The sequence below is a fragment of the Rattus rattus genome, chromosome 4, assembly GCF_011064425.1.
Source record: "Rattus rattus isolate New Zealand chromosome 4, Rrattus_CSIRO_v1, whole genome shotgun sequence".
In the NCBI taxonomy this organism is placed as follows: domain Eukaryota; kingdom Metazoa; phylum Chordata; class Mammalia; order Rodentia; family Muridae; genus Rattus; species Rattus rattus.
Genome location: NC_046157.1, coordinates 147,724,123 through 147,740,320, shown reverse-complemented (window position 1 = coordinate 147,740,320; position 16,198 = coordinate 147,724,123). Strand labels below are relative to the sequence as shown.

The 16,198-nt window shown below is 51.7% G+C and overlaps 3 protein-coding genes across 5 annotated transcripts in view; 1 reads left to right on the top strand and 2 right to left on the bottom strand.

Annotated features, from left to right (window-relative positions):
• The window catches only part of Pnkd (PNKD metallo-beta-lactamase domain containing), a 68,886-nt gene extending 65,588 nt beyond the window's left edge, over positions 1–3,298 (bottom strand). Inside the window, exons 1-3 of one of the 2 annotated variants that reach the window (XM_032901334.1) lie at positions 3,215–3,298; positions 2,317–2,485; positions 841–1,214 (exon numbers count right to left, since the gene is read on the bottom strand). In XM_032901334.1, the coding sequence (XP_032757225.1) occupies positions 1,022–1,214; positions 2,317–2,485; positions 3,215–3,281 (429 nt within the window). In that variant the 5' untranslated portion in view covers positions 3,282–3,298 and the 3' untranslated portion in view covers positions 841–1,021. Of the gene's footprint in view, positions 1–840; positions 1,215–2,316; positions 2,486–3,214 lie in introns of those variants that run through there. The other variant, XM_032901332.1, reaches the window with a different exon arrangement.
• Aamp (angio associated migratory cell protein) lies at positions 2,728–8,514 on the top strand. Of its 2 annotated transcripts, none has more exons than XM_032901331.1 (11): positions 2,728–3,849; positions 4,311–4,466; positions 5,148–5,267; positions 5,809–5,948; positions 6,206–6,350; positions 6,557–6,640; positions 6,741–6,856; positions 6,945–7,048; positions 7,198–7,288; positions 7,437–7,591; positions 8,044–8,514. In XM_032901331.1, the coding sequence occupies exons 1-11, from the start codon at positions 3,729–3,731 to the stop codon at positions 8,117–8,119; spliced, it is 1,308 nt and encodes a 435-aa protein (XP_032757222.1). In that variant the 5' UTR covers positions 2,728–3,728; the 3' UTR covers positions 8,120–8,514. The 2 variants fall into 2 exon arrangements, with proteins under 2 accessions (XP_032757222.1, XP_032757221.1); XM_032901330.1 differs by having other exon boundaries at positions 3,702–3,849; positions 4,308–4,466.
• A 192-nt stretch (positions 8,515–8,706) lies between these two features.
• Gpbar1 (G protein-coupled bile acid receptor 1) lies at positions 8,707–11,216 on the bottom strand. Its single transcript, XM_032899579.1, has 2 exons — positions 10,952–11,216; positions 8,707–9,766 (listed from the first exon to the last, which is right to left on the bottom strand). Exon 2 carries the CDS (start codon positions 9,722–9,724, stop codon positions 8,735–8,737), a length of 990 nt encoding a protein of 329 aa, XP_032755470.1. The 5' UTR covers positions 9,725–9,766; positions 10,952–11,216; the 3' UTR covers positions 8,707–8,734.
• Positions 11,217–16,198: the final 4,982 nt, after the last annotated feature.

Here is a 16,198-nt window from a genome sequence, read left to right as displayed (position 1 = left end):
ATTCTGTCCAGTACTTGATTCTGAATCTATCACAAAGGGACGCAACTAGAAATACAATAAAGTTCTATGTTTGGCAGGAAGACCCTGAGTATCTGTGGCTTTCCTAACTGTAAGGTGGTGGCTTTGGCCAAGTGTCACTTCCTCTGATCTCAGGCTGGAAAACATTCTGTGGACCAAGCAGATTTTCTTGGACCAGTTCTTGGTGATGGCTGAGACAGGCTACTAAAATGACAAAAGTTGGCTAGGGAAAGGAGCTCACACCTGCAGTACTGGATCCAGAGAGGGTTCTTGACCACTGCTGGACCACTTCAACGTCATGAGGCCTCTGTAAAAGCTCCCTAGCTCTAACTTGCCCATGAAGCTCTGTCTTTATCATTTTTTCCCCAGACAGGAAAGGGGCTGGACCGTGGGTTTAGAATCTCTTGGAAACTAGTTTCTCTTACAGAGGAGGCCCAGAGAGGCTGACATAATTAGATGCACTTTTTAAAAATTTTTTTTCTTCCACACCCTGAGTGCTACATTTGATTTTTGAGGTAAGGCCTCTTTATTATTTTGCTCTGGCTGTCTTGGAACCCTGGCCTCAAACCCAGAGATCCACATGCCTCTGTTTCCTGAGATAAAAGATGTCTATGCCTGACTACTTTTAACTAATTTTAAGCTGGATGGCTAGCTACCCTCCTAACCAGTGACTCTTAAGACGTGGGTCTCCAGAGCCTGTTCCTAGGTTTGCTGTGGTTACTCCACCTTCCTGGGAAGACAAGTCTTCTGTGAGGGAACAGGGATGAGCAGCTAGTTCCACTTTGTCCTTCCCCTCCCCGGGGCTTACAAATTCAGCCTTGCTTCCCTTCCACGCCAGGACTTAATAACTTTATTTGCATTTGACTCCTACCATGTGGAAGAAGAGGTGGGTGCTGGCAGCGGCTTGGGCATCATGCGCCCTCTGGTGGGCCTCAGGAGCAATGAACACAGTTGGCTACACAACAGTCAATAAAGTCTAGCACAAGGTTGCAATGATCCTTACTCAGGTCTGTACTCCAGACCCAACTTCAGGGAACTGGGCTTGTTGGGGTGAAGCCCTGAACCTCTGGCTCTCATACTCGCCCGTGTTGGACACCCGCATGTTCTGACGAGCCTTCATCTGCTTCAAGCGGTCCTTGTCCACTTCCTGCTTGGTGAGGACGAAGAAGAGGATACCACAGGGGAAGCCGATGGCCCTAGGGATGGGGAGATGTGCACTGGGTTTGGGCAGGGACTGGGACTGAGCCAGAGGTGCTAGAAGAATTAGTCCAGCTTTGCCACTTGTACAAATGCCGTGGTGAGGCATATTACATCTACCTGTCCTTTGTGCTGAGTGCTGGAGGGAACCCACAAATCAGAGCCTCCTCCTGCTGCCTGCTTTGGACAACCATAATAGTTCTCTATTATATCCTGGCCAACTCCAAACTCCTAAGGCAGGGCACTAAAAGCCCACTGTGGTCCTACCTACCTCTTCATCTGTCCTCTTATGGCTGATATGAGCCTCTTGTGCTGAATGCTTCTGTGTGATAGCCTAAGCAGCCCAGGCTTGCTCTGAGTTAGCAAAGGACCTCTCTGCATATACTGTCTTGTGTCCCTTGCCAGACCCCTCTATTTTTCTTTACGGTGCTGCAAATCGAACTTAGGGCTTCAAAGATGTTAAGCATGTGCACAACCACTAAGGTACGTCAACCAACTCTCAAGCAGAGTAACTACTACTAAAAGAGGGCCTTGGCAAGCGCCAAAGAACAGGAAGCCACAAGAGCTGGTGACAATTGCAGCTGGGAGCCTCAGTTCCCTGCTTGGCAAGATGGAAGTGCAATGTTTACCTCAGAAAGCTTAAAACATTATATGGCACAGTACTGTCATACCTCAGACATTTGCTGGAAAAAATGTTAATTTCCCTTTCTTTTACTTTAGTGATTGATAATCAGTAATATGTATTAAAACCAGAATCAGAACCACAGAACTCACAGAAACGATTCTAGCTTCTATACAACACAATCTGACACTATTTTAATTACTGGGATTGGAATGTTACCCCTGCTCCCAAAGGGAAGGATGAATCCAATGACTCCAAATCAGATCGGCTCAATTTGCTCCAAAGAAAAGCCACTGTCCCCCAATTTTACATATTATTCCACCCTCACCTCAGCCCATTCTTCTGAGATTCCATCCCTTGAATCCAGCAATTTCCTTCCCTTGGATTCAGCTCTGCCCTTGCAACTTGGAGAAGTTTCTAGGTTCCAACACCTTTCAGTACACTCCCCACTGGTAGGCAAAGGGGCAGTTAAAACTCACCAGGCTAGTCCCACAGCTTTCATGGGGTTCTTGCCCCTCTTTCTGGGAATGTATTCTAGCTCAGGGGAGAGGGGCTCAGGCTCCTCCTTGCATTCTGGTGAGCTGTGGCTCTGCAGTGCTCTGGTCCTGTTCTGGGAAGCCTTGTTAGCTGTCGCTCCAGAGAGGATCCCTGTGAATAAAAGTACGGTAGGTCAGTATGGGGGATGAGGGAGGGTTAGAGGGGCTGAGATTTGAGGAAGGGGAGTGACTGCAGTTTGGAGTAATAAGTGCTGTGAAGAATCTAAAGAGAAATGGGAAAATCGCCATCGGGTGACACCTTTGGAAGCTACTTCCACGTCACTGCGGACTCCTCACCCTGGTGCCAAGGCAGTGAGCTTCGCTGCTGTTTTACTCAGAAGACAGGTTGGGAAGGACTGCAGAGGAACTCACCGGAGACATACGTATGAAGGAAATTCGGGGAACTGTTTTAAAACTGCAGCTTAGCTATCCTAAAGGATAACTAACTCCATCCCGTCGAAGAGGAAGCTGAAGCCCGGAGAGACGAGCTGCTTCGCACAAGGTCAAACCGCTAATTACTCAGTGCTAGAACTCAAACCTCCAGAAGCCTAGGGCTCTTTCCTCTGCACTGCGGTGAGTGTGAAACCCCTGGGACGCGGGAGTCGAAAGATGTCTCTGGTACTCTCTCTAGCAATAAGACCCTAGACATGCCGCGCGACCTAAACGCAGGGGTTAGACTGGATGACCTCTAGAGCATCTTTTCACCCCCAGACTCTCTTAAGATCTTAAAGAGAGATGTGGGCAGCAATTGGCAGCCTGACTTCCTGCTGTCGCGCTGGGTAGGATGTAAGGGAAACGGAATCTTTTAAAGCCCTGCCCTCCCCAGGGTCCCTCTCCTTACCCCGGAGGACGCGGGCATTTCTCGCCCCCCGGCCCTTCAGCGCCGTAGCAGCTACCACCGCCGCCATGTTCGGGTCCCACCCCCCTTCACTGCGCTCCCCGTCGGGAATTGTAGTTTGCGTAAGGGGCCTCCCCCGCGCCTTCCGTCCTGCCTACAGAGTCGAAACTACATTTCCCAGAAGTCCGCATAGCGGGCCCGGGAGAACTACTCCTCCCAGGAGACGCCGGAGGCGCGCACGCTCGCTTGTTTCCCTCCAGCCGGGGGCGGAGTCGTGTAGGGTGGAGCTTGGACTCTCCCGCCACGCCCCGGCCTGGTCATCCTAGTTCTGCCTTATGATTGGCGTCTCTGTTAGTCCACCTCTGTTGCTATTGGCCCGGATGCCGTCGCTCTTTCGTCTGGGAGTCACCTACGCCTACTTCCTCCCGGGAGGAGGGGCTCGAGTTCCGCGTCGTCGCGCAGAGCTGACTCTGGGAGGCGTTTGGGCCCAGAGAAGTGGATCGGTAGGTTTCGCCGCATGGAGTCCGAATCGGAGAGCGGAGCGGCCGCTGACACCCCGCCTCTGGAGACTCTGAGCTTTCACGGAGATGAAGAGATCATTGAGGTGGTAGAGCTGGATCCAGGCCCGCCGGACCCGGGTGAGAACTGACGCTCCTGAGGCCACGGGACAGGAGGCACTCACCCCTGGCCTCTGACCCCTGCTTCTCCCCAGTTCCCCCTCCCCCCATCCCTACCGGTCGTTCCTACCGACATTTCTCTCCCAGACCTCCTTCCCTACCCCCCACATTTAGTTTCTAGGCCTGGCTGGGTGGGGGTTCCCTGACGCCTCCCCTGGCCCTTCCCCTCACACACCCCCTTCCCATCATGCCCTCTGTCCTCTCTTCCTACACGGTCGCTGGCCAACACCGGGTCTTCAGACCTAGCCTCTCTCTCCCTCCCCGCCCCCCAAGTGCTCTCTTCCTGCTCGGTACGTGTGGGACAACACCTTAACCCTTGGCCACATGACCCACCCTAGCGTCACCTTTTTCATTCTTCAACCCTTACCCCATTCCTTCTCTATCTTTTCGAGCTCCATCTTTTAACGCTTCTCCCAAAGCAGATGATCTGGCCCAGGAGATGGAAGACGTGGACTTTGAGGAAGAGGAAGAAGAAGAAGAGGGCAATGACGAGGGCTGGGTCCTGGAACCCCAAGAAGGGGTGGTCGGTAGCATGGAGGGCCCCGATGACAGTGAGGTCACCTTTGCATTGCACTCAGGTAGGCCTTTGAAGGGATCACCTCAGATCAGTGCAGATGGGCCTTTGAGTATGGCCCATTGGCCCTAGGGAGGTTATTATGAGAGACAAAAGTGAAAGCCACCTACTTTGGCCTGCAGGATATTCAAAGGAAGGGCCAAAAAGGCACTGGAGTTAAGTGAGACCCCTGGGTTCAAATCGTACCTCTGCTGTTTAGCAGTCTGTTACCTTAGTTAGCTTTCTGAATCTTGGTGTTCTTTAAAAAAAAAAAAAAAAAAGTTATCTTGGATGAAAGTGAATGGAAGTAACCCAAGTGGAAATTAAAGGCAGTTTACACTCGAAAAGAAGCATTACCAATAACCTCAGATGCTAGCCTCGTGAAGCGCTCATAACTTAATTCCTACTCAGCCTGGTATGGCCTGTGCTGTCAGCTGTGACCATAGAGCCACCTCTTGGCTTGCACCTCAGAGTACAGACTAAGGGGAACAGAACAGCAGTGGGATATGCTCTGGAGGAGGACTTGGAGCTTTGTGGGCTTGGGAAAGATTTCTCTTAACAGTCTGATGCTCCAGACAAGAACTGGATGCAGGCTTCCCAGGAGAGAATAACTGTGGCTTTGGGGAAAGGGAATGTGTTTCCTGAAGGTTCTGAAAGGCCGAACTCTAGGTGAGAGCCCTTTCTTATGGACTGTGTCTTGGGACAGCATCTGTGTTTTGTGTGAGCCTGGACCCCAAAACCAACACCTTGGCAGTGACGGGGGGTGAAGACGACAAAGCCTTTGTGTGGAGGCTCAGCGACGGGGAGCTCCTCTTTGAGTGTGCAGGTGAGAGGCTGGGGTTGTTGTGTTCCTTTGGACATCTTGGCAGGTGACCCATGTGAACACCCAGCAGCTGTTTTCTAGCCTCTGTCTTGTACTGAGTCCAGGGACCTGCAATAGAAGTTTGGTAGGCATTCGGACAGGAAACGCTAATGGGCCAAGGGAGGCTGGCTAAGATTAGCACGGTGCTGGTGCAGGAGTAGGCAGAGGCCCAGAGAAAACAGGCTCTGGTTGCTTCATAGTGGGGCCAATAGTATCTGGTCTTGGAAACCTGGAGTGTCTGGTCCCTGGAGCTGCAGCAAGTTTGACCCCTTGTTTGCTGAGGTCCTCCTACCTTTTTTTTCTGCTTAATTGCTTTTAAAAGGTGACTAGCGCATGGGTCACGTGTCCCCATCATTTAGATATTTTTTTAATGTTCTTCTCCTACCACTTTTTCTTTTTTAAGGTTCTATAGTTGGGTTGGTCTTGGATGTAGCCAAGGCTAGCCTTGAATTTGTTACATCTCTTTGGCAAATTTGAGTCCAAAACTGCCTACTTCTCTTTGCAGGCCACAAAGACTCTGTGACATGTGCTGGTTTCAGTCATGATTCCACCCTAGTGGCCACAGGGGACATGAGTGGTCTTTTGAAAGTATGGCAGGTAGAGACCAAGGAAGAAGTCTGGTCCTTTGAAGCAGGAGACCTGGAGGTGAGACCCTTGGAGTGGGTCTCAACTCTGTGGGACCTTAAGTGAGAATGAGGGCTTCTGGGAGGGATGGTGGCAGGTATAGCCCTCTGTATACTGGAGAAGTTTGCCTTGAGCCACAGCACCCCTGGTCTAACAATGTATCTGTTTATCTGTAAAGTTCTTGCTGACCTTAGAAGGTCACACTTTGGATAAGGTTCATGGACTCTTAGGTAGGCTGGGTAGCAGGCCTTACTTGCTGATCCTCCCTCTCTGACCAGTGGATGGAGTGGCACCCTCGGGCCCCTGTTCTGTTGGCGGGCACAGCTGACGGCAACACTTGGATGTGGAAGGTACCAAATGGTGACTGTAAGACCTTCCAGGGCCCCAACTGCCCTGCAACCTGTGGCCGCGTCCTCCCTGATGGTGAGAGCAATCGCCTCTTCCTGGGGAGAGAGGTGGCTCCAGTGACTGGGGGTACTTTAGTCATCCCAGTCTCCTGCCCTACACTAGGTCTTGGTTGTGACTCCAGGGGGAATTTGGAGACCCCCTAGTCTATCCTTCCTGTTAATTCTTTTCTTGGTGTGTCTGAGTGTCCTTTGTCCTCTGGTTATCCATGCCTTGGTCCTTAGGAAAGAGAGCTGTGGTAGGGTATGAAGATGGTACCATCAGGATTTGGGACCTCAAGCAAGGAAACCCCATCCATGTACTGAAAGGTATGAGAGGTGGTGGTGGGGGTGTTTTCCTTGGCTTGGAGGGAGGAGCCTGAGAGCCAGGTACAGGAGTCGGAACCTTGGTAAACCTGCTCTGTTCTAGGGACTGAGGGTCATCAGGGCCCTCTGACCTGTGTTGCCACCAACCAGGATGGCAGCCTAATCCTGACTGGTTCCGTGGACTGTCAGGCCAAGCTGGTCAGTGCCACCACTGGCAAGGTAAGTAGCTTAGGCTTCTGTCTAAACCTTCTGCCCCTCCCTGTCCTTCTCTTTGCCCAGGTCTGTGAGCCTCTTCTCTTACCTATAGGTGGTGGGTGTGTTCAGACCTGAGACAGTCGCCTCCCAGCCCAGCCTGGGAGAGGGGGAGGAGAGTGAGTCCAACTCCGTGGAGTCCTTGGGCTTCTGCAGTGTGTGAGTGTGAGCAGAGCCTTGGCCTGGAGACCCAAGAAACAGAGGGAGGAGGTGGTTTTGAGGAGGGATCCACATATTGGGACCAGGGAGGAGGGAAGGTGTATGAATCTAGGACCTCAAGAGCCTTCTTTGTGTCACCTGCTTCCCAGCATGCCTCTGGCCGCTGTTGGCTATCTGGATGGAACCTTGGCCATCTATGACCTGTCTACACAGACACTCCGGCACCAATGTCAACACCAGGTATGATGTCTGGGCCTTTTTCCTACACATTGGGCTGCTGTGCTAGCTAAAGGGCAGCCTGTCCTCTGTGACCACTCTGAGAGTGGGGATGGGGTCTTCTCTCTCCTAACTTCTGCCTTACTCCGTTACTGTGTCACATTCCGGACAGTCGGGCATTGTTCAGCTGCTGTGGGAGGCTGGCACTGCTGTGGTGTACACCTGTAGCCTGGACGGTGTTGTACGTCTCTGGGATGCCCGGACTGGCCGCCTGCTTACTGACTACCGGGGCCACACTGCTGAGATCCTGGACTTTGCCCTCAGCAAGTAAGCATTGTGGGCTGGCAGCTCTAGAAAGTGGATCTAGCATGAGGTAGCACAGGTCCCTGGTGGAATGGGAAGGGATTCCTAAGGGAAATGAGACCCAATGCCTGGGTGCATCCTATGACAGAGGCATGTGGGCCACCTGTGCAGTGACAGACGGTCCTAGAATCCAACCCTGTCCCAGCCATTGTGGGGCATGAGGTTGAGAATGAGCCTGTCCTACTGGGTCTGCGCGCCTCCCGTGTTAGGGGTTTCCTTCACTGACTCTGCAGTTTGCGTGGGCATACTTGAATCAGCTCCCTGGCTTTGGGAGAAGGGCGTGAGAGCCAGGTGCAGACTCAGCCAGTGACCTATAATAGAGGTGATGCTGGAGCAGCTGCTTCGGGGCCCTGGGGAGTGGGCTGGCCCTGGGCCTCAGGTTCCTCCATCTTTTGACCCCTGTGTTCTGTCTACAGAGATGCTTCCCTGGTGGTGACCACCTCAGGAGACCACAAAGCAAAAGTATTTTGTGTCCAGAGACCTGACCGTTAACGGCTGCAGCCTCTGGCATGGTGTCTGGTGTTGAGGGGGGATAAAGGGACCCCTGCCCCCCCCAGCAGAGGTGTGGGTGCAGAGGGAAGAGGAGGGGAGAACATTGGACTGCTTTCCAACCCCTTCAGCTGACCTGCCTACTCCTTGTCCTTTTCTTCCCTGGAGACCCACCTTGCCAGGCCTGCCCTCCCCTGTCCAGCCCTGGGGCCTTTTAGGAGGCCATGTCTCTTTCACTTTGATTCGCTGGTGTGAGCCATGGGGTGCGTCTTTGTATGTTGGGGGTAGGTCTTTGAGGTTCCCGTTCTTTCCCTTCCCAAGTCTCTGGGAAAGGAAAGGAGGAAGAGAGACTAGTTACAGATTTTAAAAATGTAAATAAAATATACTTCCCGTTGGCAGTGTCTGTGTGCATTTTGTGTTGGCTGGACAGGAGGTAGCTGAGTCTATCTCTGGGTCCTTCTAGGGGAGTCCGGAGATGTGGAAGGAGATAACCTGCAGTGGCGGCCAGAGATTTATTTGGTCTGGGTGAGGTCTCATGGAGCAAGGGCTCCAAGCCAAAGAAGTGGGGCGCTATGAGATAGATGTGTGTCCTGGGACGCAGCAGTAGCTACTGTTTCCCTAATTCAAGTCCAAGTCAATGCTGCATTGGCTACTGGAGTGATAGGCAGTGCTGGGGCCTGGATTGTCCCTCTTGGGTCTTCCTCGAAGCACTTGTAGCCACCTTTGGGCAGCTGTCCTCCAGGGGGCCGTGTAGCGCTGATCACCCAGACCCATGGCCACAGGCACAACTGCAGCACTGGTGCTGCCCAATGAGATGAGAGATAACAGAGTTACAGGCCCTAGTGGTGGCCGCCGCTCATAGGCCAAGACTGACAGGAGCAATGTGGCCACGTAGGGCCCCCAACACAGCAAAAAGAGCAGCGTGGCTCCTGCCTGTGCCCTAGCCTGCCTCCAGGTGAGAGCCCTCGCTAGGGCTGAGGGTGCATCACGGCACACCGCCCGCTCCAGTCTGCGGATCTCCCGCAGCTGGCGGTGGGCAGTGGCCAACACGCGGACAGAGAGAAGGGCAGTGGCCCCCACAGCAGGCAGCAGGAGCCCGTAGACTTCGAGGTAGAGGTAGGGGGCTGGGAAGATAGCCTGGGAGCTGCAGTTGGCACCAGGACTCCAGTGGTTCCAGCCCAGAGCAGGCAGGCTGGCAAAGAGCAGGGAGCTGATCCAGGTGAGGAACAGGGCTAGCCGCACACTCCCATGGGGCCGGAGTGGCTGCAACACTGCCATGTAGCGTTCCCCATGCACCAGCAGCAGATTGGCAAGCAGGGAGAGGAAACAAAAGTTGGGGGCCAAGTGGAGAAGGAGGCAGGACCAGTACCCCCGATGGCTCCTGTTCCATAGCCCAGGCAGCGTGGGCAGTGCCAACCCTGTGAGTAGCCCAGCTAGTAGTAGGCTTAGAAAGAAGCAGCCAGCAGGTGGGCTGCGTAAGTGGCGGTCCAGGACAATGCCTAGGGCCAGGAGCAGGTTGGCGATGACGATGAGGCTTGCCAGGACCAGGGAAAGCTCCTGAACCCCTCTGGGAATGGCTGACAGCTCAGTGGTGTTGTGTGACATCATGGGTCTTGGCGCATGGAGGGTCCGGAGCTGCAGCCAGCATGCCTGGATGGAGAAGTGGCCAGAGTTAGGTTGGTCCTGCAGCCACTGCCCCGGTGGGGACAGCACATTAATCGTAGAGGCTGCGGACTCAGACTGTGAGCCATCCCTTGTTTTCTGACACAGATTTTCTCAGTTGCCAACTTAGAAAAACTACATAGGAAAATTTGGTTTCTCTTGGAAAATCACTTCTGGTGGTATCTTAGAAGAGGCTGTGCTTCAGGCGATAACTACAGTTCCCAACAGGCGGCTTCACCTATCTCAGTCATCCTATAGCCCCCGGGCAGCCATGTTTATGTCTGTTTAGACTGGAAGGCGACCTACCCAAAGCATTTGTCAGCCTTTGCCTGCCCACATCAGGGTGCCAAGAGAAGACAGTTGCTGGCCAGGCACTGGGTGAGAGGCTCCCAAAGGCCAGGTCTGGGAAGTCAGAGTGCCCTCACCCCCACTCTGTCTACACGTGGAGCCTGTTACAGATCAGTGAACAGCCTCCGGGTAGGACTTCCAGCCCATAAACTTGACTCATCCGCTCCACACTAGCAACAGGTCCTTCCTGTGAACTGGAGGGAAGGGTGGGGAGATGCTTGGTAAGGAATTGGGGGTGCTAAGGACAAAGAACCCCCTCACTTCTAAACACAGGCTGAAACCAGGAGATAAGGAAAAGCCTCCTGACTGACCCTAGCTTGCTTGTTTTTACTTGGCTGCCTGGTCTCAGCCCCGGGCCACAGTGGGAGGGGTCCTGGATCCTGTCAACAGGAGCATCTGCTGTTGCTAGGATCAAAGTCAATACGGAAGGATTCCACCCTCTGTCCTGGGACCAGCATCAGCTGTATGGTTACCTTAGGCTGCAAGATGCTCTCCTGATGCTTCCCCCTCCACTGGCCTCAATCGTCAGGCTCCCCCACAGCCTGCTGCTCAGGCCCAGCTTCCCATCTCCGGTAGCCCCCTTGTTTGTTCCCCTTCCTCTCCACACCATCCGCTTTTATTAAACTACCAAGACCTAGCTTGAACTAGAGCTCCCACCCTTTGGACCCTCATCAGTCTCCCTCAGAATAGCAAGAAAGGTAAAGACCAGTATCCAGGGGTCGTGCCCTGATGGCATGCAGACCATATATATCTCCTGAATGGCTTGAGCCAGTGCAGTGACCTCTTCAGGGTCAGGCCTGGAGAGGTTGATACGTAGCTACTCACATGGCTGTTAGGAACAGGTAGTGCTTGCTAGCTCTTCCTCTGAGGATCAAAGAGTCACAGCAGCCACTCTTGGAGGTCTTGGGGCCATGCCCGGTGTCCTGGTCAATGAGTGCATGGTGCTTCTATGCTGGGGACAGCAGGAACCAGGTTTGCCTGCTCAGACTCTGGCCTGGCCTGGGCTCCTGAAGGGATGGAGGAGTCCAGGCTGGAGGACCTCGCTCAGTCTTGGCTCCGCCTCTGGGGAGGGACGTGGCACATCCTGACTGCTTTTGCTGCGAGGGCTCCCCCATCCTGTGTAAGTGAACCCTTCCCTAGCAGTCAGCCACATCATGAAACCTGGGTGGTGTTTCCTTACCTCTCTGAGAACCCTCTTGCTGTGATTGCCAGCTTCACTGGGAAACACGCTCCAGCTAATGAATAATGTTTGTTACACAACACCCCCTCCCCCGCGCTAATAGAGCCGTTTTAGGTATCTTAAACCCTGAACGCGCCAGTCAGCAGCTCACAACCAGCTAGATACTAATGCTGGCACACCAAAGGAGAGTGTGCGCATAAGACGGAGGCAGGGTTGGGGGCCTGAGAATCTTCACTGACCCAGCCTTGTCTTCCTGAGTCTGGAGTCATCCTGAATACTTCTCAACTTCTCTTGTGAGACAGGGTCTCACGTTGCTTGGGCTGGCCCCAAACTCCTGTATAGTAGAGTGTCACCTTGAACTTCTGATCCTTTTTCCTCTACCTCCCGAGTTCTAGCTTTATGTTACAGAGTCTGGTGGTTCTCCCACACTGTGCCACATTACAGGCAGGATATAGAACTCATGGATTCACTCATGCTAGGTCAGCACTCTATCAACTGAACTATATCCCCGGTACTGAACAGTTTCTGAGTCAAGTTTTGGGATATGCATAAGGCATAGATGGATCTGATGTAGAGGTTCAAGCCTGTGGTTTCCATTTGGGAGCTGAGGCAGAGGGATCAGTGTGAGTTTGAGGCTGGCCTGGGTTACGGTGAGACTGTTTCAATACTGTCAATCCTCCCTAAGAGGAAAAGTCACCTGTTGGAGTTGCGGTGGGGATGTCAGCATGGGGGCCTGTGGATACCACAATGTTTGACAGTACCGAGGTTGGAATCAACTAAACAAATGGCTGGCTCTTCTGCTTCCATGGGGCACAGAGGCATACCCAGTGGTGGGCATGACAGGGCTGGCGATGGCCCCACTGCTTTAGCTGTGTGAATTTGGGCAAACTGTTTAAGTCCTCTCAATTCATTTTCTTTATCGGCAGAACGCCACTCAAAATCATACTTACCTAACCTGGGTTTGTGGTCCTAGCCTTTGGGTGCTGAGACGTGTAGGTTGCAGTAAGTTGCAGCCAGCTTCAGAAACGTAGTCAGACCTTGTTTCAAAGCAGCCAAAGAAGAGTCCCCTCCAGCAAAATACGTAGCATGAGCCAGATCAGCCCACACTCAGGAGTACTTGATTACTGTTAATGCGAACACTATTAGGATTTCTGTTCTCCACACCTCTCCCCTTCACACAAGCGCTCTGCCTTGAAAGGCAGATGGGGAGCCGAGGACATCCAAGGGACGGCAGGTTTGCTTTACAGGAAAACTGAGGAAAGAGAGGACATGTTCGCAGTGTGTTTGATTCCCACTCTATCAAGTGCTGCTTTAGGGCGAGGGGGGGAGGAGCCCAGCCAAACTTCCGAAGGACTGAGGCAGGCTGGGGCTGCGGTGGACTTGAGATGAGACCAGCCTCCTCACAGAGCAGCCTGAACGACTGGAGGTCTGAGGACTCTGGCACCGTTTGGCCTACAGCACACATTCCAGGGTCCTGGAGAGGTGGGGCTTCTGCTGGGAGACAAAGCAGAGCAGCCTGAGATCCATCCTCCAGGATGCCGGCACACAGTCTCAGTCCCACGCAGTGGCAGTGGGGCATGAGTCAGGCTCTGGGAGAGTTCAGCCTGAGGCTAGACTAAAATGGCGCAAGACCCCTTGGCTATAGGGGCTGCCAGGAATAAACAAGCCTGTCTTCTGTCCCCAGCCTCCTTCCCCAGAGATTCAGGATGTCTGTTTCTTCTCTGTTCTGTCTAAACACTGTGTGTGGTATGGCGTGTGACGGGGACAGCTCAGGCAGTGGGAGCTGCAGAGTCTGGGTCCTGTCCTGCACTCACTTCGGCTTCTCCATTACTAGCTAATCTGCTTCCTCTCTGTAACTGTCAAGCCCTGGGCCATGACAGTTTCTTTTGCTCTCTGGTGCAAGTTTTCAGACACTCCATCTGCTGCCTGTGGCCCTGACCTGATGTTTTCCTGGAAGAGAACATGTGCTGGGCTGGACAATCCAGACTATCCCAGAAGCCACCTGGATCTCCCTGGTCCACCTTCATATTTTATTTTCCTGATGCATTTGGGACTGGGTGGGTGTGCTTTGTGAGGTCTGAAAGCAGTTACTCTGGACCAGGGAGGCAAACTTCTGTATTCTTTTTTTTTTTTTTTTTTTAAGATTTATTTATTTTATGTATTTTTGTACACAGCTGCTGTCTTCAGACACACCAGAAGGAGGCATCAGATCTCATTACAGATGGTTGTGAGCCACCATGTGGTTGCTGGGAATTAAACTCAGGACCTAAGGAAGAGCAGTAAGTGCTCTTAACCGCTGAGCCACCTCTCCAGCCCCCAAACTTCCGTATTCTTAATTGCTTTCTTAGCTATGGCTTAGTATGCTCCACACCAATGAGACAGGGTCTTGGTATGAGCTAAATCCCCAACCCCATATCTGTGTCTTCTAATGGCCTGCCCAGGCTAACCTTGTACTCCAGATACTGTAACAGATGATCCTCCTGCCTCAGCCTCCCAAATGCTGGGATCACTGGTTTACACCACTACACCCAGTTGGCTTGCACTTACAGCTAATGTGGATATATCTTCTAGACACTGTAACAGACTGGCCAAGATTCAATTGCTGAGGCAGAAGAAATCCTGTCCTATCCTGTGTGAGACCCTTGAATCCTAAAAGGCTTTTTTCTTAAATCCCTAAGAGTTTTTATTTATTGTATGTATATGAGTACACTGTCACTATCTTCAGACATGCCAGAAGAGGGCATCAGATACCTTTATAGATGGTTGTGAGCCACCATGTGGTTGCTGGGACTTGAACTCAGGACCTCTGGAAGAGCAGCCAGTGCCCTTAACCACTGAGCCATCTCTCCAGCCTCCCCAGCAGTCTTAATACATGTTCTCTGTTTAGGTTTCAGGGAAGACTGAATAAGGGTGCATCAGGTGGACCCTATATAAAGGCAACCAAATGCCCTGCCACATATGAGCATCAACAAGCTTCTGATATATTAGGTTAGGGCTTTTTCCTTCCTCATCCAACACGCCCCCCTCCACTCCTTACTGTAATTTCGTAACCTTTCGGGCTAAGCATGTTCCATTCAGATTTAGAGATCCCTCTTCTCCTCCTCTGTCCAACAAAGGCAATGCAACCATCTTAGGTAAGGGAGTACAACCTTCAATGGCACGTGCACTCATGAACACATACCCACACACACAATCTAAAAACATTGTGAGAAAGAGAACTAAGCTTACGTGGCTAAATTCTAGATTGAGTGTAGCTCCGGGGTGAGGCTCTGGGATCCATCCCCAGTGCTGGGTGGGGGAGGAGCCTTACCCAAATAAATATGCTCTATGTAAGTATATATATCTGGGTTGGGGATTTAGCTCAGTGGTAGAGCGCTTGCCTAGGAAGCGCAAGGCCCTGGGTTCGGTCCCCAGCTCCGAAAAAAAAAAAGAACCAAAAAAAAAAAAAAAAGTATATATATCCGTGTCTATGTACCAGAGATGTATATGCTGTGTAACATGATTTATCTGCTCTGTCTCCATTGTTCCGAAGCAAGGTCTCACTCTGTGGGCCAGGAACACAAAGCAATTCGGCCTTGACATTCGGCCTTGACCTTGGAAGTGCTGGGATTACAAGTGTGACCACTATGTCCTATGCACCATGCATTCCCCCCATTTAGTAGTGTCAGTTATCCTGATGTCCCATCACGTCATCCTCCAAGCATGCATGCCCATCACACTCATTTGCTATCTTGTCCCCTGCTGTCATTTTTTTTCTTTTTTTTTTTTCCTTTTTTCGGAGCTGGGGACCGAACCCAGGGCCTTGCGCTTGCTAGGAAGCGCTCTACCACTGAGCTAAATCCCCAACCCCCTTTTTTCTTTTTTTAAGGATTCAATGAGTTCCTTTAGAGGTGTTTACAGGAGCATGAATTCTTTACCAGTGGCTAAATCGTTGAAGAAAATGTCTTCCTCCTCCCTTCAGCATGAATTTTTTGATGTTGACAACATATTGTGGAATGGAGAAACGGTTTGTTTACTATTATATTTAATGCCCTTATACTTTTTTTTTTTTTTTTTTAGATTTATCTTATTTATATGAGTACACTGTAGCTGTCTTCAGACACACCAGAAGAGGGTATGAGATCCCATTACAGATGGTTGTGAGCCACCGTGTGGCTGAACTCAGGACCTCTGGAAGCGCAACCAGTACTCTTTTCTTTTTTTTTCAGAGATGGGGACCGAACCCAGCGCCTTGGACTTGCTAGGCAAGCGCTCTACCACTGAGCTAAATCCCCAACCTGCAACCAGTACTCTTAACTGCTGAGCCATCGCTCCAGCCCTCTCCTATGATTTCTAATCAACCTGATTACCTGTAGTACTTCTTTTAGAAACCTAATTGTCTCAGAGAGACCCCCCCCCCAAAGTACAGCTTATTGATATTGCTTGCCTACCTGAACTAGATGGTAAGAAAGAAAAACCCTATTGGAGCTTTTTGTTAGTTTTTGAGACAGTGTTTGTTACGGCTGTTCTGGACCTTACTTGGTAGACAAGGCTGGCCTTGAATTCAAGAGAGCAGCCTGTTTACCACCCCCCCCAACCACACCCTACCCCCAAGTGCTGGGATTCACCATTACCTCGCTGGTTTTGTTGGGTTGTTTTGTTCTGGGTTTTTTTGTTTGTTTTTTGAGACATGGTTACATCATGCAGCCTCAGCTTGCCTGGAACTCAATTGTATCAAATAGGTTTGTTTTGAAATCACGGAAATCCACCTGCTTCTACCTCCCAGGGAGAACTGGAGTTTGTTTTTAAAAACTGTGTGTGCTCGTCCACCCCAGCATTTACTTCATCTCGGAATTGCTGAGCCTGTGAAAGGGCAGCGGTGCAGATCCAAAGCTGCCGGATCTCCATGACAC